Here is a 26,338-nt window from a genome sequence, read left to right as displayed (position 1 = left end):
CTCTTCCGGGATAGGCGGATTACAATCTCAAAAAGAACAACATCGCAAGTCACGTGGTTAAACAGTAAGATAGATCATTTTTGTAGGCCTGATTGAGGATTGCTCTATAATTGCTATCAAATACTCGCATCCAAAATTGATATCTTTATAATTTCATATATCCTTTGTATTTCCCCGAAACAATATTCTCTAATTGTTATCTGTTCTGACAACGCGTCACGTAGAAATCTCTGTTTGGTTTGATTTGCTGAATTAATCCTGGACTCGTGGTCTCTTCTACCCTGCTTACATATAGGCACGTGCCTGTAACTATATAAATATATATATTTAACCCTCTGGCGGGCAAGCCGGGTAGTATACCACCCAGCGAAATGTTCGAAGGGATGCGATTTCTGAAGGATCGAAGGATCAGGTGGTCACGTGTCTGAAAATTAGAAAAATAAATTTGAAGTACGTTTAACCATCGTTATTTTGTTCAGGCGACGTTCTTTTCAAACGTCTCTTGGATTTTTACGAATTCTACACTTGGTACCAAGACCATTATCACGATTGAAAAGGATAATCTTGCAGCTTTCCATTTTAATAATTTCATTTTAAAAAATATCAATTTTATTCCAAATGGCAGTAGAAGCTTCGAAAGAGAAGACTGATGACGCACTTTCACTGTGCGAAACAAATATACTTTTTGCAAAGATCAGCAAAACATAATCTTTGAATAAAACAAAAATCCGATAAAAAACAATAAAACAACACTTTTTCGATTTTTCCGCATCCACGTACTTGATATCCATTTTACTTGATAACTTTGCCCACATTTATTCCATCGACTCGGGACTGATTCAGTTTGATTCTTCGCTCTCTGATGATTCGAATTGGGCTATTAAAATTTTTAAGAATATCAATTCCAAAAGATGTTATCCGTAAAAGAAGCCTGCGGCTAGTATATTACTCGGTTTCGCGACAGAAGGACGCCAGAAAATGTTGTCCGCCAGAGGGTTAGGTGTGTATGAGTGTTCCCGCACGTAGTCGAATATATCGATGTAATTGTGTATGAGCCCGAAACTGTCGGCCAGTTATTGCCCTCCTGGATCAAATAATCTGCAATGTACACGACGTGGCTTCCATCAGGTCGGCTGAGACTGCTTTCTGGCTCTACCTTTTTCGCGTGTAAACAAGATCTTCCGTAGTCGGTCTGTTTTTCTTCTTCCTTTTTTTTTCTCATTCACATTTCCATCATGTATACTGGCACACGTGTGCAAATGTCAATGTATCTACGTCAATTCTGTCCTCATCGCTCTTACTCTAATGGGGCAGATAAAAGAACCTGAAATTGTCATTACTTTTCTATCGATTTCATGAATATTTAGGTACGTGCAGATATAGAGCATATCCACGTGCTAATGCGTATAGGACTGTATCCGTCATATCTGACAGGTGTCATAACATGCTGATCTTAGTCCTTCAATGAAGTATCGTTTATTTAAGTTTATGGGTAGACGTGTAATGACAGTGTGTAATAGTGTACATGTAGATTTTTTCGGGATCTGTACGTAACGAGGGTGCAGGAGGTAAGCGAGGTTAGGAAATTCGCTATTTGTCAATTGCACAGTATCTCGAATTTGTGTCGGACGATATAATTGTCAATTGAATTGTGAAAAAGGTATGTCGCGGTATTAGCTGATTAGCGTTTTTCTCGAAGCTGCTAAGAAATCTAGTGGCTTGGTGAATACAAACGATCCTTTCTATCAGTTCATCTGCCTCTTATCGCTTGATAATAGGACGAGGGTGTAGAGTGGTTTCCCGATACTGTACGGTATATGAAAGTGTGACTGTAATGGAAGCATGTCCAGGATTCTGCATATTATGGATTTCTCCCTCATACGGCGCTTTTCACACGCAGCGTTACACGCATGGTTTCTGGTCCCGACTATACTTTCGCGTTAACGGGCTGAACAAAAGTCTGGCAAAGTAGACGGTCCCTAGTCAGATTTCCACATAATTTTGTATGCGGGTTACTTTTGGTATTTTTACACTGTACAAACAAAGTCTAACTCTTTAATGCTGGGCTGTTAGCTGATGCTATTTTTGTAACGTCTTCTTGTATAGATTGGTAGTTAGGTTGAGGCCGACATTAGTTCATTCTATTATAGTGCTTTAGTACTGAGTCCTGTGCGGCTGAGCTTACCTGTATACACATTATGTAATGATATTTCGAAATTTTTTTTCGTATAATTACGGAATTGTGCAATTTATCGTATTTGGCCGTTTTATGCTCTCTGGGAGTCTCAATGAATTTTTGTTGTTTTTGGAAATAATCATCTTCTCCCGGTCACATTTTCCATATACGTTCGGTGGATTTTGCCTACGGTTTCTTTGAAAGGGTCTGGTTGGTCGAAGGTTGTTGACTCACATGGTCGATCAATTCTTCTTTTTTTTTGTTTTTTTTTTTCTTTTCTTTATCACGAGCAAACTTTCTTCTTAAGATCTGCCAGTTTCGATTTTATTTTCTTTGACGACACCTTCAACTTTCTTGATCCGAGAATTTGATAATTAGAGCGGGAAGGTGTAAGCGGATCGAGGAAGTTGACAGTGCCGTCGGAGAAAATTAAATCCAGTGACAATTGCTCTATAGAATTTCCTTTCGATTTTCCTGTCTTTCGTATTTCCTAATTATTTCTTTGTGTTTTCGCTATATGAAATTTCAAATTTCCACATTACCTTCGTTTGACGACTGTAATGGAAAGGGCGGGCTAGGTGTATCAAAAAATCGTTCAATTCTCATGTTCAACTTTGTCTCATAGATTTTGATGCACTTCATTTATACGTGCCATATGTTACATCGTGCTAAATTATGAGTAACGATATACGCTTAACAACTTATTCCATTCTTCGTATGTTTGATTACTCATAGAACGCGTATTTGATCTGGGAAAAAGTTAAAAAAATGTACAAGCTTCCCGAAGGAATTGCAGGAATTGAAGGAATTGCAGTCCGTCTTGGCTAGAGATATTGCGCAGATGGCAAGAATCCTTAATGGGACGAATCTGGCAGATTTTAGGAACAAACTCGCGAGACCAATAATCATAAATTCTCCTTCGCCTCACAATTCTTGCTCTTTTCGTCCGTGTAATTCGACTATTTACGTTCACGGTCTCTTGAACAGCGGGGAAAAAAAATGAAAAGTCGTAACTATGAAAAATCAACCACTGAACTTGAGATGCTTAAATTATCATTTTAAAGATTTTCGCGTTTAATGAATTATACATATGTTCCCGCATAATATAAAAATTTAAATATGAAAATTATCTGCAGACTCAAACCCACCCCTCGCTTTGGGGGATGGGCAGTAAATGAAAATTTTCCTCTGAAATAAAAAAAAAACAAAATTTTACCAAAAGTTATCCAATTACATCTGATAATAACATTATCAGAATGTAAATGTCCGACGTAAATTGCTGTATACATTTAATCGAGTTAAAGGAAGCTCATGAAGATTTTCACGATAAACTTTATTACGCTCATTCTTCATGAATTACTTTAATTACTTTGGAACGTTTTGCCGTTTCTCGGCAATAAAAAAAGCTTTTCCTCTTTCTTTGGCTTGATCGTGAGGCAATTAGGTCCGCGATTAAACTGGAATACGAGAAAGTGCAAAGGGCGGGTGAGGGGAGGGGTGGTAATGCGTGACGAGCATCGTTGGATAACTGTCTCGCTATACTGAAGCCAATAGATTCTCTCGGAAAACGTTTCCGACTAAAAACAGTTTCAAAGAAATTAATGGCATTGATAGGAATCCTTAATCCATGATTGTGATTAAGGATCAGATGAATGGACCGTAAAAAGGGTGAGTGGTAGGACGTGAAAAGGGATGATGTAGAATTTAAGGAAGTAAAAAGTTGCGACTATGGGAAGGATGGCTGTCGTTTTTCCGAATTTTTTTTTTTTTTTTTTTCGAAAATTCGTATTTATGAATATCTCGAAATCTACAAAGGCACGGGAGGTTAACCATGGGGGAATGTGAATTTTTGGTAAAATGAAAATTCAAGAATGTAACTATTCGGAATCTCGACAGGTAAAATCTGCTTAAGGGGTAAAAGAAAAGATCTAACGGGGTTTCAGTATAATTTAATGATTTATCGATCTTCTTCGCGTACTTCTTTCTTCTGCACTTGGGAAGGAAAGTCTCGAGATAAGAAAATTTCTTCTCGATAACAATTGTCACGGCTTTGATTTCTACGAAAATCTAAATATTCGAGTAGCAATATAAAAGTAAATAGAGCTCTGGCAGAAAATTGTAACGTGATTAATGTTTCTATTGGGGATTAAAGTAGGATTAATTGTTTGTAAATGAATTAGTGAGAATAGTGAGAACCTGAGTGTATAGACAATAAAGCTGGGAAATAGAGAAGCGTCTGCGCAAGATATTTCGCCGGATCAAGCGGGTACGGCGTCGCGACGCTTCGCGTCAGTCCAAAAGCACCGCTTCGTACAAAAGCATCAAAGCATATACGTTAGACGGGAAATTTCAAAGGGAAGCTAGATTCTGTTGAGGAAACAATATTGAAAAAAAAAAAAGTTAAAGTAAATATTTGCTAAATGTTATTATCTCCCACTCAGGATCTCGTGGATTTTGTTGTTGAGCGTAATTCATGAAAATCGATCAAGAGCGATTTTATTAATCGGTACCGCGCTTTTGTCTTTATCGAAAGTTTTGAATTTTTGTAAAATTTTCAAATTCACCGACATCCCTTACGCCGTACAATCACGCCTTACAACGATCGTTGAATAGAATTATTAAAATTGCGCTTAAGTAAAATTCAATGTTTAAGTCGATTGAAATATTATATTCTGACATTTATGAGAGTTGAATTAATTAATTTTATCATAAAATTCCTTCTCTCTCAATATCTTGAAATGATTCTCACGACCCAATAAACATAACGATAATGTAATCGCGGAGCAAAATTATCGAGGCGCGACGGTGGTGTCAAATCGAAACATGAATTTCATGTTATCAGCCGGAAGTGGAAGTTGGACGTACCGCGAGAAGAAATTCGGCAAGCAACCAGGTAAGGTAAGAACTAGAGAAAGAAAGCAGCGATTCGCAAAACCTAGAGACTTCCGGGTAAGGATTCGCACATAAAGTACACAACAGTGTAATTATAATTGTAACTAAATCCAAAAATACCATACAGCCCGTATTTCATAATGTTTGTATATAAAAAGTACAAAAACGTAAATGGCGCCATCTGCTGCCGGTCATAAAAGTAAGAAATAGACGTGATAAAAAAAAAGCAAAATAATTCAAGAGACAAAGGCCATCCCTTATAACGATACCACTCCGGAAAGAGAAAAAAGAAAAAAGTCCAAAGAGATACGTTGCAGGAGAATTAAAAAAAAAAGTGTCAATTCGTTTAACGGGATACAAGAGCAATTTTCATAGGGAATATCAAATGGAGCACGAATAAAAAAGCCCATTCCAATTTCCAATCGGCAGCTTCAAGTTAAATCGAAATCTACCCGTCATATAATTCTTCGATTTATTGCTCGGCCAAACCTCCAAACTTTCGCATCCCACTTGAGCGCAACTTTAATTTCTGGACCTTTCGGGCCTGACTCCACAGACCCTTGCGCATTTAATTCTTGGAGCCCGAGGGTCACGTCAGTCTTTCTTCCTCTCCTTTAATTCTTTGCTCTTGAACTTATACACAAGCGGCCAACTTCACGTGCAGGACGCTTCCCAATGAGGAGGGTCGCGTCCAACGAGATTCCGCACAACCGTCACGTTCACAGGAATTATTGCGTACAGTGTTCACGGGTAAGAAACGAACGGCATTCTTCTGTATTTAAAGGCGAAGAATACGTGTCGGATGAAGAAGCCCGAGTGTAGGAGTGAGGAGCAGCCCCCCCCCCCCTCGGGCGGCTATATAGAGCTCCTACAGGACTCCACGGGAGAGAGTAGTGCGGCGCCCTGGAAGATCCGGGTTCGAGTCCCGATCTAATTTTCATATGATTTACGGATCATATACTACAGGGTTATTCGATAGAAACACACATTCGGTAGAATAACTCTGTATAACGCATTCGAATGAAATTTGTTCCATTAGCAATGGAACAAACGTAGGAAAAAATATCGTCAGGACAATTTTTGACTTGGGAAGACGGATGGGCACATTTTGTCATTCATATAAAAAGGGAAATATCCAACACATTAAATTGCTACATCGATCACCGTTTTCTTTTATACGAATATAGGAATCTATACGAAATTTATATAGACGTGTATACATATATCTATATATATATATTCGTATAAGGCAACTGGCACGTGGAAACAGTCAGCATCTCTATGAATCCCTGGATACATACAGACCCAATACACATAACCAATATATCCGGAAATCACGTGATTAGGGAAATTAGCGGCGCTTGATTTAATATTGATGGCGACGCAGGCACGATTTTCCGTGAGTTCTCGTTTCAGCTTCACATATGCGAGTGTATATTGCTTTTATACGAGCATATAAAAATCAGGAATGTGTTTAAGGTTACGGTTATGATTTTTTGCAAAGATTCCATCTCTTTGTTCGCTTAGCGGATATTTATTTAAACACTGGACACCTAATACCTGCTGGTACTAAGATCATATATTGATACCATAGTGGTATTACATAATATACAAGCTTAGCGCTGCCATATATCAACAGCCGTACATCAACAGGTGCACTTTGAGATTCTAATGCGCCTAGAGGCCTCGACATATGCATTTTGTCTGCAGTTATATATTTATCGTGTATACGGCAAAAGACAATTCGGAACGAATGAAAATACTTTTTATTTTTATCAGATGTTGCTATATTTTGAAAATAATTCTTTCAATTATCCGAATTCAATAATGCAGTTACTATGCTTTGTGTAGTGGACACTGTACGCTGTATTTTTTATATAGATTCTGTGAAATTTTTTTCCTATATAATCCAGTTTAATTGACGTCGTCGAATGAGCTATTGTCGTCACCGTTTTTCGGCTTGAAAATTTTCCGCAAATTGCACTTCAGTCAGATGCAAATGGGAACGACAAGTGCATCCGCGCTCGATGCACATTTTCAGAATTTAATTGAACCCAGTGACGTCTCCCGGCGCTCAACGATAATCATAGAACGACAAGGATTGATAATCAGTTATCCGATATATACATATATATACAGAATGAAATTGAAATAACTTAGTTTTACGTAATTTTCATTTTTTTTATTTTCAAAACTTTTCTTCTCTAAAATCACGTCGATTTAAATAGGTACCAACTTTCTTTGAGGATCTGAAAATACGAATAAGTTGCATTCTATTGTTGGGCAAATATTTGAAGATGGCTCATCGTGTTAGGGCTAATTCATATGGGTAATAGAGACAAAGGGTATGTACTTTGGTAGATAGTGGAGGGGGGGGAGGGGGGCTGGTGGGGAGGTGCAGGTATCCCATCTAACTGGGTCATGGAAATTCATATTACGCATGAATGCATGTAGAAACGTAAATACATATGTGGATAGTAGCGAGGATTCGCTGCTGTTGTGCCTTTGTGAAAAATTTTTAAATAAAAACGAGCAAGTGTGTCTCTTGAATCTGTGGAGGAGATGAATTAATAGTCGTATAAGATTCGTGAAATTTATATTACGTAAAATCGCGAATATCTTGAATACTTCGTTACGAAGTAACGAAAATTAAATAAAAAACAAGTTGCGCGCGAGTACAGCTGTAAAGAAATTGAAATTCCGTGATATCTCAATGTCGTTAAATTGTTTTAATTTTTCCACGTTAACGGGGCAAATGAGAAACGATTTATTTTTTCTTAGTGAATTCTGGAAAAGTTTTTGGGCTCTCATACGACATGAAAAAAGTAATAACTTTGAAATATGCCGAGAATAAATATCACGGGTCCCAGTAAGTATCAATGTGCAATTTAAAATATTTAAATAAATGCCGAAGGTAGCACCTGACAAATTCATGAGTATACTCATTTATTCAGCCCAAAGGCACCGTCTGAAATTGGTTGGGTTTATCGTAGGAATAAAATTCAAAGTTTAACTACGGTCGGTACGTTTCACGTAGAGCAATAGCAGTGAATTTTTAAATACCGTCCCGCTCGCCGTGACGCTCGCTTGATTAAGGCATTTTTCGAGAACATTCAAGGAGGCAGGAATATACTATAAGCAGTAGAGGAAAACAAAGTTGTCGCTATTTTGAAGATTTAATAGCTGCGGTATAATAAGTGCCGTAGAAAAATGACCGTGAGGCCGATAATGTAGGCCGCAGCCAGACGCCGACGTCCCATTCGACGGGCAATGAAATTTCTTTTCATGTAAACAAGACCAATCAAATATTTACCGGACGATAATCTTCGGCGAGAATCATGATCCGCTGGGTATTATTATATAACCGTGTGTGTGTGTTTTCCCTGCATTTCCGTGTTTGCTGATTCTACAGAACTTCATAACAATCGATTCTTTATTTCTCTTATTTTTAATAGCACAGCTACGCGTTAGCCTCTTTCTCTTTCTCTGGTCTTGCCTGCGTGTATTTCCTCTTTCATGAGAATCGCGTCCACAATGAGGAGGAAGCACAAGAGGAGGAGTGAAAGCAAAGGGACGGTAACTGCCTGCGCGACAGACTGACAGACGTTTCGGACTATTTATTTACTTTGGTCGTAACTATTAAGCTGGCGGGAAGTTTTTTTTTGGCAGCTGCTTCGTGCGTATTTTAATGTTTCTTTTTTTCTACGTCGCCGCAATGCGCGTACGTCAGCATGTTCGCCCCGCATACTCATGTTAACAGCAGTAACGTTGGTATGTCGCAGTTTCGAAGAATATAGATCAAATTATTATTTTGCGATTTTTTACGAAAAAAAGTCGGTACCGCGCAAAGGGAATGAAATATGAAAAAAAAATTTTGTTAAGTCTATGTGGCGTGGGGATCGAATAAGATTAAAGGGAGGGAAACATTTTTTTTCTGAAAAAAATCGAGAAAAAGCGAGTGTACATAATAATCTTTAATATTCAAATATTATCTTTCGAGGGACGTTAACCAACGTAAACCATCGCTCATGAGCTCCTTCATTCCGACCCAGTTACAAAATTCATCCCCCTTATTTACAAACACAATTCCATGCCGGAAGTCTTCAGAATCCCTATTAACTTCCATAATTATTATGACGCGTTTAACGAAGCTTGGATGACGTAAATATAAATAATTCCGATAAGAGCGCTAAACATTTTGTTAATTCTCATGCTTCAGTCTTGCAATATCTCACACTCGATTTAAAATAACAGAACGATCCTACTGGTCAGGGATGATAATGAAATGGATTTATGGATTTATGGATTTATGGATTTATGGATTTATGTGCAAATTTAAATTTGTGATATTCAATTATATTATTACTTGCTAGGAGAGCTTTGAGTTTTTACAATGCAAATGGCAACTGGGCGAATGTGCGGTTTTCGTGTTCCGATTAAAAAAGGACCAATGTGTATTTAGAGTAGGATACGTCACTGCTCCATTTCTGCATAAGTCACTTGTGCTTTGAGATATGTGCTAAAGTAGACAATTTTAGAGTAATTTAGCCAGTTTCGGAGGAAAACTAGTGCGGGGCTTAGCACGGTTCGATTAGTCGAGTTTTTAATAAACTAACTTACATCTGTTAGCACGGCGGCTTTTTGTCGTGTCAATTTGTTGCTAAAGGATAATCGGGCAACCGGTGGGTGTAGGTGCGAGTGGGTGGCAGTAGTATCCATCCTTCGGGTATCCGGCGAGTGAAGGACTTTTGGAATTTTTCAATAGCACGTATAACCTAGAATGCTAGAATTTCGATGCATGGGAATTCTACTCGTAGTCTACTGGAGTGTGAAGTTTGCCGCGAGATTCGTATAGAAATAGTGAAACGCTCCGACAGCATGCGCAAGCGCATGCGTTCTTGTCTTTCTTATACGACTCTTGTAGGAATCAGGATAGGCGAACTGAAAGGATTTCCTCGGAGGCTGCGGCTAAAGGAAGCTATCATCAGAGGGGGAAAGAAAAAATTGGATTATCCGATTTACCAAGTGTCCTTGTAAATTGATGAAAGTTCGAGAAATTCCATCGGTGCATCAAAAAGAGTCGAAAAGGACGTCTATTCAAACTTCCCTTTCCTATATTATGTCTGTCAAGTAATAAGGATAGCATTATGGATCGTTAACCAATTTTACGGTGAACTTTGAATAGCGCGACAACAATATTTGCCAATTTCCGTTGGAGAGCCATCGATCTGTCCCTGCGGAAATTGGGATTAAAACTTTTGACTGCTCTAAAGGATCGCGAAAATCCGTTGAGAAAATATGGAGTTTTTAATCGGGAAGTTTCACAGATTGTTAAACTTATAACGAAGCGATGCAAATTGTTCGCGAATACTCGGGAGTTGTCTCTCGTATTGCCTCTTGGGTCTGGATCAAAGTTTCTTCTACCAGGTTGGGCTTGTGCCAGTAATAATTCATATGAATTCGAGTATTAAGGAAAACTATAGTTTATCATTTTTAAGAACGCCTGACTACCGCTATGACCGAGCCGTTATCCATTTGCGTGTACTGGACGACCAGAGTTTCCAAATCACATTGAATCTAGACTATCCGCACTCATATTATTTTCAAGTTCCACAGCTTCCGGCAGCTTACCTCCCACCGAGATGAAGCCGGATTTCAACCGTGGCTGAATATAGGTATTGTGGACACTAAATCCTTTAAGGTTGCCTAACAGTGAAAGAAAATAAAATGGACCACCCGAGGCTGAGTTGTGGACCAGAGGGACGTCCGTATCTCGAGCAAGGAATTCCCGCTGTCAGTCGATGTTACTCGGCTTATATTAAACACGAGGAAACTTACGAATATCTCGACTCGAACATTGTCCGAGTAGGTGTGAATTTTGAGGAAGCTCTTTAGGCTATTTGCGTTGACAAAACGTCGACAGGAACCACCTGGTGCACGAGAGAAGAAACTTCGCAGGTCTTCATTATTTCGTAATACACTTTTATTCAGAAAATACAGGAAATAGCTATTTAAAATTTTTCGTATCCCCAATTAAGCAGATCTTAAATATTCAAAAAAGATGAAAAGCTCCCCAAGACATTCTTGTCGAGCTTACTGCTTTGGACTAAATATTCTTCCCAAGTTGTGAACTTTATAACGACACTTAGCCACTCTTATGAGTATCTTAGATGAGATGTTCAAAAAGTTATTGAAAATGAAAAAAAAAAGTGGAAATAATTCGATCCCAACTTGATCTCAGAAGATAGACCTGGATCCGTTGTTATTAAACGTATAGCGAGAGATGACTCAGGGCCGTAGCTACTTTGAAGATGATCCCGACCGAGGTCTGATAACGAACGATGAAATAAGCGTGAATCAGCCGGAGAGGCGCGACGCAAAGTCTTTGATGGCGGCGCGTAAACGGCCGGCCGAGAGACGTGAGCGGCAGTTTAACGCGATTGTAAATCGGATCTACTCAAAATATTTATCAGGGAAATTCTTTTGCTCCCAACAGTCCAGTCCGTGCTCCATTGACGGTCAGGACGTTTTGTGGCTGGCGTACACCTATCCTCATTAAAGGCTTGTTTATCAAAGTTATTCTTTGATCTTTAAAATTTGTCAAGACCAATAGAGACCAAAATATTTCAAATTCATCCGTTCCTTCTATTTCGACTTCTCCCGCGCTTTTGATAGTTATTTCTTTCCGTGCCCCTTTTCCCCTCTCCTTTGCCGTTGAATAACCGCTTGGTGCAGTGAATCTTAAAAATAGCCCAATTCACAGTAGTGCACCTCCCTTATCTTAACCTTAGAGCGATGACATTTGGCAGATTTTATATTTTGGCCAAATTTGGATTTACATATTTAACTCGACTTGACAATTTTTTAATTGCCATTTCCTGAAAAGACTCGGCAGTCGCGCTTGCATAATCGCATTATAAACTTTTTCCAAAATTACATTGAAAATTGATTACGGCTCGGGGCCATTAGATTCTTAGGCTAAATATTATTCTTCCAGAACGAAAGTCGATATCGCTATTAAATACTTGCCAGACAACTGCGAGCCAATGGAATCTTGCGGATTTCCGCTGGGACTCTAATCGCTTTTAGATCTTCTAATTGCGATTTCATTAAATTCCTCTCGACGAGGGCTAAATACGAGAATTATGTATTTACGTAAAGCTGTGCTGAAGAAAAAATATCTCTCCGAAGATTCATATTAATCTTAATTAATATTTTAATGAATTTTTTTTTTCGTATTCTTATATTGCAACACTTTGTTTTTATAATATTTCAAGCAACTACACAAGGATTTTCTTGCAGATTAAAAAGTATCCATTATTCATACGTCGCAGACTGGCCAAATAATGAAAAAAAATGGCGACACTTAGTACGCTTATACATCAAGAATTCTGTATCACTCTAGAGGATAAATGAGGATTTTGGGCTTTTAAGCTCGAGATTATTTCTAAATTGGTAACCGCAGGAACGTGTTGAGTTTCGCGTTTCCTTTATTTAAGTTGAGCAGATTTCAGAGAGGCGCTAGAATTTCCTGAGATAACTTCCAAATTCAGCTAATAGAATTACAGAGAGTTTCCTCAAAGCTACTTTGGTGTCTAGTAGTTCGGAAAAGGGGAAAAAAAAAAGAAACGAAGGAAGATCCAGTGAATTAGTTTCTGATTTAGTAACGACTAATTGAGTTTCGTTTCTCTTCTTTAAAGAATCAGGAAAGAAGAAAAATTAGAATATTATATCATTCTGGAATTGTAGGAGTAGATTTCCAAAGACAGGAAATTTTCAGAATTCCCCTTATCAGCTTATTGGATTTTATCTCGGAATTAAAGTGACAGGACGTGAAGTATGAGGACGCATTAACACGTAGATCCGTCTATTCAAAACCATCGTATTTTCCCAGACATGAAAAATAAAAAAAGATTATTAATGTAATATATTAGGGGTACACGTATGTCGTGACGTTTTTTTTTTTTTTGAAAATATTGAACAATAACAAAAAAACGACATTATCAATCCTTGGCAACGTAATTGAGTAGAGTTCTGGAGCCGATAGGTGGTTTGGATATCGGTGGAAAGTAAAATAGCGCAACGCGCTCGCTGCTATCGCACGTTGCATTTCGTTTCGCAACGGAAGCCCAGAGATTGCGAATACAGACACGATACTCGGGTTTCCCTGTTTCACCATTTTTATTTTCACTTTTAACTATTCCGCTTTAAACATCACGTCACATTGTGTTGGCTACGATCGGAAAACTAGATTTTACAGAATTTGTCGTTTTGGATATTTCGTCCTTCTCTCGAAATACGGCACTGCAGAATTTGGCATAGCCGCTGAAAGCGATTTAAATTGTTTTTCCGAACTTTTACTATAACGTTTTGCATAGACATGAAACATATACATATTGAAGATGCGGTCTCTCAATGGTGTTTTTTGTATAAAACAAAAAAATGGAGGAGAGTATCTCGATTCTTTAAATAATATTCAAGCAGCCGTTAATGACTTAATTAATTAAATCTACTTTTACATTTTTTGCATATCGTAAATAGCTTCAAAGTAAAGGCTTAAACTCTAATGCGAATTATACATATACGAAATACGCTGTATGAATTTCTCGTTGATTAATAGAATAGCCAGAGCCGAAAATTTCCATGGGAACTTCGAGAGATTTAGTAGCGTGATACTAATCCTCCAATTAGATCCGACGACCGTATTTAAATGGACCAGGGATTAATCTTGATTAGTTGTTACCAACAGTTAGAGAAATTATTCAAAGGATCACCAGTACCTTGGCAGTGACAGTAAAGTTATGACGGAGAAGAATAATTAGATTCTTGCGTCACGTGGGCTGGAATCATCCGGAATAAAGAAAATTCGAGTATCGATAATGACGCAATAAATTTTAAAAAATTATTTAAACGTACATACTTTCCGTCGAATTACAATTTTTCTAAATTATTTTTCTTTCGCGTCAGGCTGTCCTACGTTTTTTGTTACTGCAATAAACCGATTGGTTCAGGACAAAGGTGTCGATCGAAAGGGGAGGTTAATAATGCGATGGAAACGAGGGGGTAATAACGTTTCTGAAATTTTCGAAAATTTGATTGAAACAATTGTCGATTAAATGCGACACGTGTCTTCTAGCAGGAATATTGCCGTAACGATTGTTGTTCGAAACTCTAAGTACTAGTTGACAAAAGGCGGGACTGCCGACTGACACGAAAAGTATTACTGATAGTTTGTTCCCGACAGCGGTTCACCATTCCCACTAGCCCACTAGCGTTACCGTTGGAGTTACCATTGACGCAGTAGCAACGGCGACGACGAACGAGCCTCTGGTTTCCCTTGATGGAAACCAGCGCTCCTGTAGGTCGACATTCCGAAACAGTTCGGAATCAATTAGGTTTCTGATCAGGACGACTGCACGAGATAAATTCGATTGGCTTATCTTATAAATTTTCGAGAGAAATTTATTTTCATTCATTTTTTCCTCCTTTTTTTATTTAAGTTGAATTCTCTTCCACTTATAGGGTATAATTACGATATATACAGTTTCCCGGAATAATCTTATATACGTATGGGTATATCGAAGAATATTTGGAATTTGATTTTTTAATGAATATTCGAGAATTTTATTGGTAATTTTAATAACCAATGGTTAGGTTACGGTGCTTTTAAATATGGCGACGGAGGGAGGTGGACGATGTGGCAGGGTCGTCGAGAAATAATTGAAGTTAAAAAAGACTCACCCCTTAACGAATCGATATACATTTTTATACAGCTGTGTGGATGCGTCAAATGTATTTGCGTTGCCAGAAGCAATTTAATGTCAGATTCGATGAATATTTCCAAGCTTTTTTTTTCAGTTAATGGCCGACACGTTTTCCCGAGGTAACCGTCAGCTGGAAACGTGATAAGGTAGATCGAATAAGCATTGATGTACCTATTTTTATTTTCGAGTACATGTCGGCTGTTTTTGTGATAAATTTTTTAGCCTTTTATTGGCACTGAAGCGAGCTCTATGGTTTATATGGTATATATTGTTTTTACTAAACATATTATTATCAAGATTGTACACATTCGCATGGAGTATCAAAATTCAAAAGTGTCGAGTTAAAATATTGATAGCGAAATTTGATATGATAATGGCCGAATTTACGGAGAACGGAAGTTTCCATTAACGTTACAGAAATTGATCGAATCGTTGGTGCTATTTTCGTTCGTTTTTTCGTGTTTTCAAAAATCTACTTCACCTTTGATCTCTGACGTAGAGTAAATATTTCAAAGGAATTTCTATCGCTTTCCAAAAGTACCGTATCGCATGTTTCGTTAAGAGGATTAGAAATTTGAAAATTTCAACAAGTAAAAAAGCTTGCAAAAAGTTCTGAATGGTTGATTAATGTTTGACAAAGTTTGCCATGACTATAATTGGAAGATAAAGGAAACTTGGTATTTCGTTAGGGTTGTGTCACAAGCTTGCAGTTTCCGGTATTAAATCTTCGAGACAGCGACGTTGCCGTCGACTTTCGGCGACGTCGTCGTCATTGATCAAGATCGTCAGTCAACTCCTGACAGCTCTCGGAAAGCTTTCAAGGCGCGAACACGATTTTCATGTAATGACTTCGTAGTGCGTGGAAATTCAGTCTGAGATTTTTTAAAAGCATTGGTCTTTCGTTCCTACCTATCGCAGCATGGGTTCCAAGGAGGTCCCTTTAAAACGCATTTATCGTCTTCACTTCCTTTCGGGATCAAGCTGCCGAAGGAAAAAAAAACGCGAGGCCGAAGAAACTTTCGTTTCGTCCTTTGGTCCGAAGTCTCGCTCAGATAATGGACGTACAATTTTTAAAGGATCAAACTTCAATGCATGCGCCCATGGGAGCCTTGAGCCATAAATACGATGGCGAAGTAAAATTCCAGCTGATCGAAACCAGTTAAAAGGACCTATACCTCCCTCCGGCATTTCCGATTTCGTTACACTTTCTTTCGTGGTTAAGACCCGTGGAAGACAAATGGGCGCCTGTGAATGGTAAAGGGGATGGACTTAATCATGTCGTAAAGAAGGGATGATTTTATTTTGAGAAATTGGATACGAGGTAAACACTCATGACGAACCACATAGAATGTCGTTCGCCTGTATTAAGCAGGTTAAAAAAACAAAAAAAAAAAAACCAAGTAACTTGCGTTCACTTAACGTAAACTGCTATCAGCCGTCATATTTGTTTTTCCTTCTTTCTCTTTTTCATTTACATTTCATACAGCTATCAGTCAATATAATTCTACTAGCTATTCAGCGGGGGATCGAAATTTAAACGATGGAAAATTCGTCTTATTCAGTCAACTTCAGGAGGAACGATCTAAAGCGACTACTGATAAATTCGAGAGGGTCCCGACATTCTGATTCTTCGAAAGTTCCTACTGTGGCATCGAGTCCTTAGGTGCGAGACAAAGAGGCAATTGTTAATCTCGAGGGAACGGAGAATTTGTAGAGATTACAAGGGAAGAGAGATAGAGTAGGGAGTAGATTGATTCTATTACAGCTAGGAGTGTTACGCAATACGAGGGCAGCTTTGGCGAAATACCTGATTGCCAATTCCTGCCTGCCTAACTCGAATGGTTGGTTCCCCCTGCGATGGCAATTACTCGACCATTATGAATGCCTAACATGGTTTCTCGTTAGTGTCAGCGTAATTCCGTACTGTGCTACTGAATTTATTATGACTGTGATACATAAGATATAAATCAGACGCCGCGAATTCACGAGGGGTAGATGGAGCACGGGGGAACCTTGACTGATTTTCAATAAATTATTATCCTTTCAATTGGATGCTTGTGCTCCTATAGGGCTTTGTAATAAATCTTTTAATACGTAAACATGTGTCATTAGGTTATGTGAAATTTCATTATTCCCTTGAATTGCGTTTTTTTCATCTATCACCCTATGATTTCTTTGATGACAAATTCCTTCGCGCGGTTCTTTCGTTTGCGTTCGATTTGTCACGGCTTTTGTCACGGCCAGTAATTTATTTCTTAGGTATTATTTTTCGATTTCCGTATTTATTTTGACATACGCGACGTCGAGGATGGATATTGTTACCTGTGCGATGTAAAGTTCATGGGTGAGAAGGCGGCTGCCTCCGGCCAGAAGAATCTATATTGAGCCGAGTGTGACTCTTTCAATGGTATCGGAAATCCATTCTGGTTGTTGTTTGGGAAACGGGTTCCCATCGTGCCTTTGATCGATTACATTCTCAAATTGTCTTTTTACCCCCAAAAATCATATGTCTGTGACTAATGTCACGACGTCCCTTCTGGAAGAAATTCATACTCGGTTAACTGATTTCTCCAGAGAATAACGTTGCGTGAAGGTTATCATTCGGCAATATGAATTTTAGGAATGTCTTTGAAAACCTTGACGAAAAACTGCGTTATATATTACATTCTTCTTTTATGTAAGAGAAAACGAAAAAAAGGACCAATAATTGCTTTGGAAGTAAAAAAAATGTTTGTTCAGTCTTCAATATCCTATTTAAATCATTAAAGATAGCAATTTTCTTTTTACATTACCTGCCAATTCCCTTTTCTAATTGGCATGTTGAGGTTCGGGGAATTATATTGATTACCAATGGAATTACGTAGGCGTAGGTCACATTGGATTCGCGGAGAACAGTCGCTGATTGTAATTGCGTACAGTAGTTATATAAGGATAAGGATCGGATAGGTAAGCAGTGCTTTGTTCAATGAACGATCCTGCGGTCTATGAGCCAACTCTGTACCTCAGATTGATACCGACCGAACATGCTGATGGAATCCTCTTGAGCCTAGAACCTGAAGCAAGCCACGGAAAACCTTTGGAAACTGGTGTAGCCGGGATTCCCCGTTATAAATGAAATGTATGGGAAAGATATATTGAAAAAAGGACAGAAGCGCAGGGAAGAAGGAAATACAATTTTCCAATGCGACAGGAGAGTTTTCACAGAACCGTGAAAGCCCCATTGAAAATTTTACGCTGGACAAAGCCGTCGCATCCGCGACAGGCGTTTTGAAAAATTCACGCGAATTCAGGCAGATGGATATAAATTCATACAAATTTTTCATTGGCATTCGGCTCGAGTCCCGAAGGTTCAGTCGTCCGTGCAATTCGTAACCCCTTTTCCTACACCTTTTAATCCGACCTATCACCTGTCACCTATGTCTTTATCGACGTAACGCACATCTTCGCATTGTGCGGTTTGACATTCCGTAACCGCAAAAACACGTGTCACGACCACGTGGCAAAATATCTCAGTCGAAATTTAATGCATCTACTTTGCATCTTTGACTCCCTGTAAATGCAGTTTTGCTTCTACGCAGCATCTCCAACTCCAACTAACAAGTTGTAAGTGAGATGCTCGCGAAAAGGGCTTGAAAAGAGGGGTGGATTTTGGACGACTTACACGCGGATTGACGTTCGAGGTTCAATTCAAATAACTTCCATTACACATTATTTTATTGCTCCAACGTAAGAAGCTCAGCACTGTATCGCGTAGGCGTGACATTAAAACGAAGTACTGTCAAGGAATCAATAATCGGACGGATGAGGGTTGCTTCCATTACGGTCCTCCTGCCTCTTGCGAGGCAATATTTCGTGCAATGCTTTGATACTCCCAGTAGTCTTCGGTGAGGTAATTCTTAGAATGAATTTATCAAAAATGAACGACAAGCTGGCGACAGCTTTGTAGTAAAAAAAAAGTGGGGGCGTTATCGACTTTGAACCTCCCGTGCTTTTTCGGGGTGCGAGGATAAAGTCGGTTCGAGAGATCGATGCCAAAGGACGTTAGTTTACTGTTATGCCTGCCACGAGTGATGCTCTGGATTTTTAATGGTGGAATATTTTTTTTTATGTCGCTCGAATAACTCTGACGTAAGGGTGCCTGTAAAGCGAATGAAAAACAGCAGGGTAGAAGTGTACTGGTTTTCTTTGGGTATATATTCTTCCACATGTTAAACACGGTCTCTGACTGCTCCCTGTACGAGATTTCCTATTGCAGACAGCTGTAAGGGTGGGTAAAAGGGTTTTGATCTTTCGATCAGTCAAATTCAGTAATACCTTGGAAAAATATTGCGAACACGTAAGAAATTAACCGTTTGTAACCCTCGAACAGTATTTGAAGTCTAAAAGATCTCACGTCTTTCATATTTCGCACCACCGCTAGAATAATTTTTGGTTGGTATTATTTATTTGATTAAGAATAAATTCGAGCCGTTAAACGAATTGATTCACCAAAACATACGTATGAACAATAATAATTACCGGCGATAACAATCGTACGAGAGGATATTCAATTTTCCAGACTGTCGGAATTATATCCCAGCGCTATATCAACGCATCTTTAATATGTCATTGACGTATTTCGTAGCCCCTCTGAACGTAGCTGCTGCTCCAAGCAGTTTTCATTCTTGTAGAGACTTTCCGCAATGAATGAATTTCCATAGGATTCGCACGACAGCAGGTGGCACATGGTATATGGGAGTCGAAACGTGGGTCGATCGAAGGTTTGCAGGAGGAATTACGCAAGAGGCAAAGAAGCTTTTTTCGGTCGTCGCTATAGCCTTTGAATCCGTGTTAATTTTCCCTAGTGAGAAAGTAAAAGTAGACATTGAAATTCCATCAGAGTGTTCACTTGGCTATTATTGCAGCGTGCAATTTGTAATGGGAATTAATAGTTGGATAATCAGCAAGTAATGTAGTTCTGAATTTATCCGATAACTATGATCGATAGTTGGACGGAAGCTGCTAGTGGGCTATTAAAGTATAAATAATGCTTTCCACGCTGCACTTTGGCTGCGATATTGATAGATTAAAGTCACGTCACGTCATTCTCGAGACGTCGTAATGCACTTTCATCTAATATATGCATATATGCAGAAACGTCAAACTTAGTTGTGATATCATTTTCTCGAAAGAAATTGCTTATGCACACTTATAGCGTGCGAGCTCTCATTCGATTAAACGCGTTACATTTACCTTAGAAATTTCCAATTTTCAAAGTGTATTCAAAATAATTGACACACGAAAAATTGGCAATTATTATCGTGAAAATTGGCATTGCAGAATATGAGTTGGGTTAGTTTGCTTGGGATTATGGGAAATAACGAAGAAGGAAGAGAAAATTTTCACCATTACTTTTCGTTTATATATTTTTTACATTGAGATTTTACAAAAATTATATTAATTGTAATATATTAACAGTCATTAACGATTTTCGATGTTCATCTTTTTTTTTCAATTTTCATATTTACGTGATTGATCTTCTTTTTTTTTTTGATATAACTCTTTATCACACGCGATTACGAGAACGTCAAGACACCTGTCGCACATTTTCATTTGGAAATGTAGCAAATATACTATACCTGTCATCCTTATCGAGTCTTCCCTCATCGAATGGTCCATGAACCTTTGACCTCCTACAGTTAATAATTTTGATTTATCCAACATCCAAATTTTCGTAAATTTTCGACTAATTTTTTTTCGCTATTCACACAGTCCAACTATTTGATTTACTACTACCATTTCTGTATACAAGGTCTTCTGGCTTTTTTACCTTCTTGATCTTCCTATTCGTCGATCATCATGTTGGTTATGTCGATTGGAAGGAGACGGGGGACGCGTGGGAATTTATATCGTCCGGTAGTTGCCGTTGCACTGGAATCATTCTTCTTCTTTCTCTTTGTTTCTTGATCACGTAATTTAACGTCGTGTACACACGGATGTTCTTTTTTCTTTCTCACTAGTCGTGATAAGAAAATAGAAAAGGGAAAAATAGGAAAGTACGGTATACGCGGGAAACTGCAGCTGTTTAGGTTTTTGCGGTTCGGTATTTTTGTTGTGTCTTTTCAAATAAAAGTACGTATAAGGACTAATGGGAGGGATGCCGCAATTATTGTTGCTTTTTGTGGAAAAAGGCGAAGCGTCGTGCAAACACGAAAGGGCCTAGTGTTCATAATTGTTTCTGAATTCATTAATGGACGTGACGTAAAAAGGAAATACAAATTTCCATAAATTAGGAAGTAAAACTTATAATTTTATAAACCTCGTGCAGGTTCGAAGGTCATCCCATCTAAAAATGTCCAATTACGAGTCCTAAATTATATTGGAAAAACTTTGAATTAAAACTTTAATAAATGTGACTCGACGCCTTGAGTGCGCGATGGTAACGATCCACGAGATATCCACAACACAATAACGTGATCCCCTGGATAGGGATAGAAGAAGGACAAAAAACATAAGGTTTGCATAGATTTCGTTACGTCGTGCAATTAAATTCATTAAGGATTTATTTGGATCCTTCGAAGAAATTTCGTAATTGATTGTACGAACTTTCCAGAGAAACTCGAAATTATCAGTTAGTCTGAAATTTCCGAAAATGAGTCTCGTTCTGCTTTAAGCAGATCAGTTGACTGCGACTTCCGACGGAAATGGCTACGTCAAAAGTAATCCAAGAGGATCTCATTAGTTCCTTTAATAACGAGGGGGTTTATATTTCACGGACGCACCCTTTTGTAATACCTTAGAAATTTAATGGGCAGCCTAACTTTTCTTGATGGCAACTTCGATGCGAAGAGAAAGGACTTGGCCCACTGATAAGTTAAGATTATGATTAGGACTCACTGTCAGTCGAGGTTCATTTACCATGCTCCTGAAGTACCTGATTGGTCTGACCTGACCCAATCTACGTTACCATCGCCTACGCACTCGTTCACTTCCGGTTTCGTCACCTTAGAACCAACTGACCTTTCTATGCTTCCTTCGACAATTTAGGAATACCTGGCTAAAATCGGCCTGGCGACTCGTTTGGGAAAGATGACTTTTTACGAAATGTGAAGACAAATTTATTTAGTTTTAACAAAGCAAACAATTAGTTTACTAAAGTTTTCTTTAAATAATCATATACGTAGATACAATGAAATGTACTGTTGATACTGATAGTAAGGACGTTGTGGTGGATAGGAATAACATATAAAATGACATATTGACTATGCTCACGTAAGTAATTGCTAGTTGAATAATAAATGTAATCCTGGCTTGAAAAGCTTCCACTGAATGGTTTATCATTGGAAGTATACGTAGGCAGATCGGTGCTACACGTTCGTGTGAAATTGAAATGCAACATTGGCCGTACTGCTCTGTGCCGCCCAGTGAATGAGCTTGATTGAATGGACACGTGACATTTTAAGAGCAATACTAATGGGCGAATACGTCGTCCTGGTCGAATCGTAATTGGGAGAGTTAAGGACTAGATACTGGTTAATGTACTTTGCGGTTTGGAGTGCACGTGGAATTGAAGAGCACGAGGAATATTATTCAATTTTCCATTATAACAGTGTATGGGATAACGGGGAGTCAGGTGGGAGAAGAGAAGACTGAGCAGAGTGCCTTGGATCTGTTATAATTGAGAAAATGAAGTTTAACAAGGACTCAGGGAAAATTGGGCTCTTTTTATAAGTGAATTTTGAAAAAAATGACGTGTCTAAAGTAAAACAATTTGAAGTGCGAGATAACGCAGCTGCGTCGTTGATAATTTAGAGAGAAGATTTCAATGTATCATAATTCTTGTGTTTCAGAAATTCAGACTTTATAATATAAGAAGAAAACAGAGATCGATGAGGAAAAAAAAGTTTTAACTTGACAAGAGACCGTCCCAGATTTCCCTTTAATCAATTAACAAGGATGAAGTTCCTTGATTGGATTACTTCGTTTTTTGAGCCTGACAGTCGAAGTAGGAAGATGGCCCCATATACAATACATAACCAATTATAAGGATCAAGAGAAGAAGCAGTGAGGATGAAGGTACTGGAAGACCAAACATCAGGGCAGGATATGATGGTGCAGAGTAGCCAGACTCGATTGAGGCACGCTCTGCACAGGCTCCATCGTGGAATCCTAATAACGAGTTCCACCTTGACTCCAAATTTGAGTACAAGCGATCCACTGGACGCTATTTTGGATGGAAGAAACGGCAGCGTGCTCGAGGGGAATGATTCCAGCGTGCCGGACGAGGCGAAAGTCGACGAAACTACACGTAAATTGTACTTGTACTGTACGCCGCCATTAATATTCCTCTGCATACTATCTGTAGCTATTAACTTGAGGATTCTTCTGAGCGTACATTGGATCAGACGCCCATTGAGTCCCACCCTACATATAAGTTTGAGTTTAGCAGCAGCTGACGCCTTTTCTGGCATCGCCCTAGCTGTTGGACTTATAATGAACAGCTTCATTCCGATTGCTCTGGGACACACATTAAGTGGTAATTGACAAGTTAGCTATTCAATAGAATGTCAGTAATAAAGAACTAATTGGTGCACTTCTTGTTTTCTTCTCTCGTTCCACAGGAGTCCAGTGCTTCTTAATGGGCCTGGAGGCAGTCCGGTTGGGATCCATAATAATTACTGTAGCTCATCTTATGGCACTTGCTGTTAATCATTATCTTGGTATTCTCAGACCACTTCATTATTTATCTATAATGACACACAGGTATTTCATTAACTATCATTCATAGAACTGGATGGTTGGAATGAATTTTGAATTATTAAAGAGAGAAGAAATGGTTTCCTTTTCAGAAACACGACGTTTCTCATAGTCCTCCTGTGGATTTTACCCTTGTCGTTCTTTCTGGCATACTTCAGTCTCGTTGAGAACGAAGGCTTTCAATCCAAAGGCTGTCTACAGACCTCGTAAGCTTCCAGTGATATTGTTTTTTTTTGTTTTTTTTTTCCTTCCTGACAGATGTAATATTGACATATATAATATCTTTCTGCAGATTTCTACTCCATAAGAAGTTTCGACTGATGTTCAGCAGTTTGTTCTTTTGTCCATTCATCGTAATGGTCTGCATCTACACCCACATCTTTCACATAGTGCGCAAGCATCAAGCATCCAGATTACGATTTAGCAGAGCAGGATCATTGCACAGGGGTACCAACGGCGTTCAGCAGAATTCGTCCCAGCAAATGGCTAGAAGTGTCAAAGCCATACACACCACTCTCTACATTCTAGGTCAGAGCAAGAGTAAAGTGAGAAACGATTAAATAATAATATCCTGCATTAATAAAACAGGTAGTTACGTAGTCGGCTGGATGCCAGGTACCATCCTCTATACATTAGTCTGCAAGGACTGTCTCCTGGATCTGAGCGGGTTAACTAAAAATGGCATATTCTTCGTCATCTGTGCGGTGAATCTTCTGATAATCCTGAAAACTATCGTCAATCCGATAATTTACGCAGCGCGAATGCAGGAGATCAAGGTATTTTTTTTCATATATATCTCTAAAATCCATTCGCTCGCAAATCAATAAAACGACCCCCGTCCGCCTTACTGGTTTTGTTTATTTACGATTCATAAATCAAAGCTCAACTTCCACGTGGGTTCGCTTTATGACTCTCATAACGGCAGATCATGTCTGTTGCCAGTAAATCAAAATCCCTTAAGGTATGGAATTTTTTATTTCATTCCAATTTCACGGTTTTCCTCCCATTTCTTCTCGCCCAGCAGCCAATATCCATTGAGGCTGTTACTCAATGTCTTGCAGGTTGCTACGAGGCGGATGCGTGGCTGGTTCTGTGGTTGTCTCGGTCAGACGTCTGGGTCGGAAGCCATCGGGATGGGACACAGCAGCGAAGGAATTCAGAGTAACAGGCCGTCATTGTCAAGAACAGCTGTCTGTAGATGGACGAGTAACATGAGCATCAGGAATCCACGAAACGGAAGTTACACTTACACTTATACAGGAAATGGAGCACAGCATGTTCACACCAATACGGTGCTGTGAAGAAGTCATGAAATTGCGAGGACGAAGCGGCTGGATCGTTGTAAAGGGGCTGAAAAATCTTCATTTCCTTTTCCTTCCGCGTGTTTCATGAAGCTTGCCGATCAGTGTCAAAATTTGGGCAATTGACACGGCTCGAGTGAGTTTTACAAGAGAAACAACTTCACGGCGTTATATGAAGTAACGAGACTTTTAAACCTTTGAAAGTGATTACAGTCTTAATAATTGTATCTGCGATTAGACTTCTTGTGTTATGGTTGTAATGCATAATACGTGATACTCATTAAGTAATTAGAATTAATTAAAACAAACGCAACAATCTATATGCACGTTAATGCGTACAGTGAGCATAGGAAACATTTGTGTAGACACTTATTTCGAGAAACAAGAGAAATTTTAAGATATTTTTTCGAGGTAGAGTAAAAGTGATAATTGCAAGGTTGTTTTGTTTTATTTGCCGAGTAACTTGAGGTAAATTAAAAAACAAAAGGAAGTGACGTAGAACACATGAAGGTAACATAAACCATCTCTTAATTTTGCTCTACCAAAAATACCTTTAATTTTTTTTTTTAAGTTAGTCTCTGCAGAAATACTTGCTGCGCTCACTGTATGTAGTCTCTGTAAGGGACTACTTGAATCACGTGGCAGTGGTACGTGGTTGACAGCTGTCAAAACTGACTGGTGCACTTGATACAGATAGTCCTGTATATGAATAAATGTATGTATATAATAATGTAGAAAACAATACGAATATCCTGAAAGTGTTTCGAGCTTCTGCGTCGATGTCAATTTTTTCTATGGCCGTGTACTAGATGTATGCATAACTATAAAGCGTGCATGTTAATTAAGCATCCACACACAAAAATACGGACGGTGCCACAAAATATGAAAGATAATTGACTCTTGTAATATAATACAATTTTCAAGAAACTTGCTGTGTAAGAGGCGACTGGCAACTGGCGAATGAGATGTCTTAAAATTGTCCGAAATCAGGGTGCGAGATGTATGAATATAAATTTGATAATTATAATTTCATCGATCGGTGGTAAATTCTGTATCGAATCATCTATTAATAAATGTCATGCGGATCTCGCTTTATGAATAATTATTAAGAGATCAAAAGGATGTCCGATAAGAAAATTTCATTTCATCAACAATACATCGGAAATCGCGTATTGTGACTGACAATCAGTCACGCTATGTAGAGATTTGTATTTTTTTAATATTAATTTATCGCCTTCGTCTAATCAGATTGGTCGTCCTTTCGTAATTTCAGTACAATCTTCTTCTCTGTTTTCAAAATTATATAGATAAATACGATAAAATAGATTATCAATGATTTATCGAAGGTCTATGTAACATCTCAACTTTTGTATTTTTCGTGGTTTATTGTTTTATTTTAATGACAAAAACTACCAGTATCACAAGATCTTGCTGAAACTTTTACTTAATGTAACTTTATTCCTAAGAAT

At 38.5% G+C, this 26,338-nt stretch overlaps 2 protein-coding genes across 4 annotated transcripts in view; one reads left to right on the top strand and one right to left on the bottom strand.

Moving 5' to 3' along the window:
- Window positions 1-26,338, bottom strand: part of LOC107273925 (glycosyltransferase 25 family member) — a 36,790-nt gene that overhangs the window by 7,870 nt on the left and 2,582 nt on the right. The window lies entirely within an intron of this gene.
- LOC107273933 (trace amine-associated receptor 8a) lies at window positions 979-25,896 on the top strand. 3 transcript variants are annotated; one of them, XM_025090942.1, is made up of 7 exons: window positions 979-1,000; window positions 22,662-23,347; window positions 23,433-23,574; window positions 23,661-23,774; window positions 23,861-24,096; window positions 24,157-24,344; window positions 24,630-25,896. In XM_025090942.1, the coding sequence occupies exons 2-7, from the start codon at window positions 22,882-22,884 to the stop codon at window positions 24,867-24,869; spliced, it is 1,386 nt and encodes a 461-aa protein (XP_024946710.1). In that variant the 5' UTR covers window positions 979-1,000; window positions 22,662-22,881; the 3' UTR covers window positions 24,870-25,896. The 3 variants fall into 3 exon arrangements, with proteins under 3 accessions (XP_024946710.1, XP_015608084.1, XP_024946709.1); XM_015752598.2 differs by lacking the exon at window positions 979-1,000 and adding an exon at window positions 4,462-5,069; XM_025090941.1 differs by lacking the exon at window positions 979-1,000 and adding an exon at window positions 4,462-5,125.

The sequence above is a fragment of the Cephus cinctus genome, unplaced genomic scaffold (assembly GCF_000341935.2).
Source record: "Cephus cinctus unplaced genomic scaffold, Ccin1 Ccin1_scaffold0091, whole genome shotgun sequence".
NCBI classification, from domain to species: domain Eukaryota; kingdom Metazoa; phylum Arthropoda; class Insecta; order Hymenoptera; family Cephidae; genus Cephus; species Cephus cinctus.
This window is presented reverse-complemented; position numbering and strand designations above follow the sequence as displayed.

Excerpts from the sequence above, each read along its gene's own strand:
- LOC107273933 (XM_025090942.1), top strand. The coding sequence starts at position 22,882 with ATGAAGGTACTGGAAGACCAAACATCAGGGCAGGATATGATGGTGCAG. Across the intron at positions 23,575-23,660 it reads TTATCTATAATGACACACAG|AAACACGACGTTTCTCATAG; the intron begins GTATTTCATTAA and ends TTTCCTTTTCAG. Across the intron at positions 24,097-24,156 it reads CACCACTCTCTACATTCTAG|GTAGTTACGTAGTCGGCTGG; the intron begins GTCAGAGCAAGA and ends TTAATAAAACAG.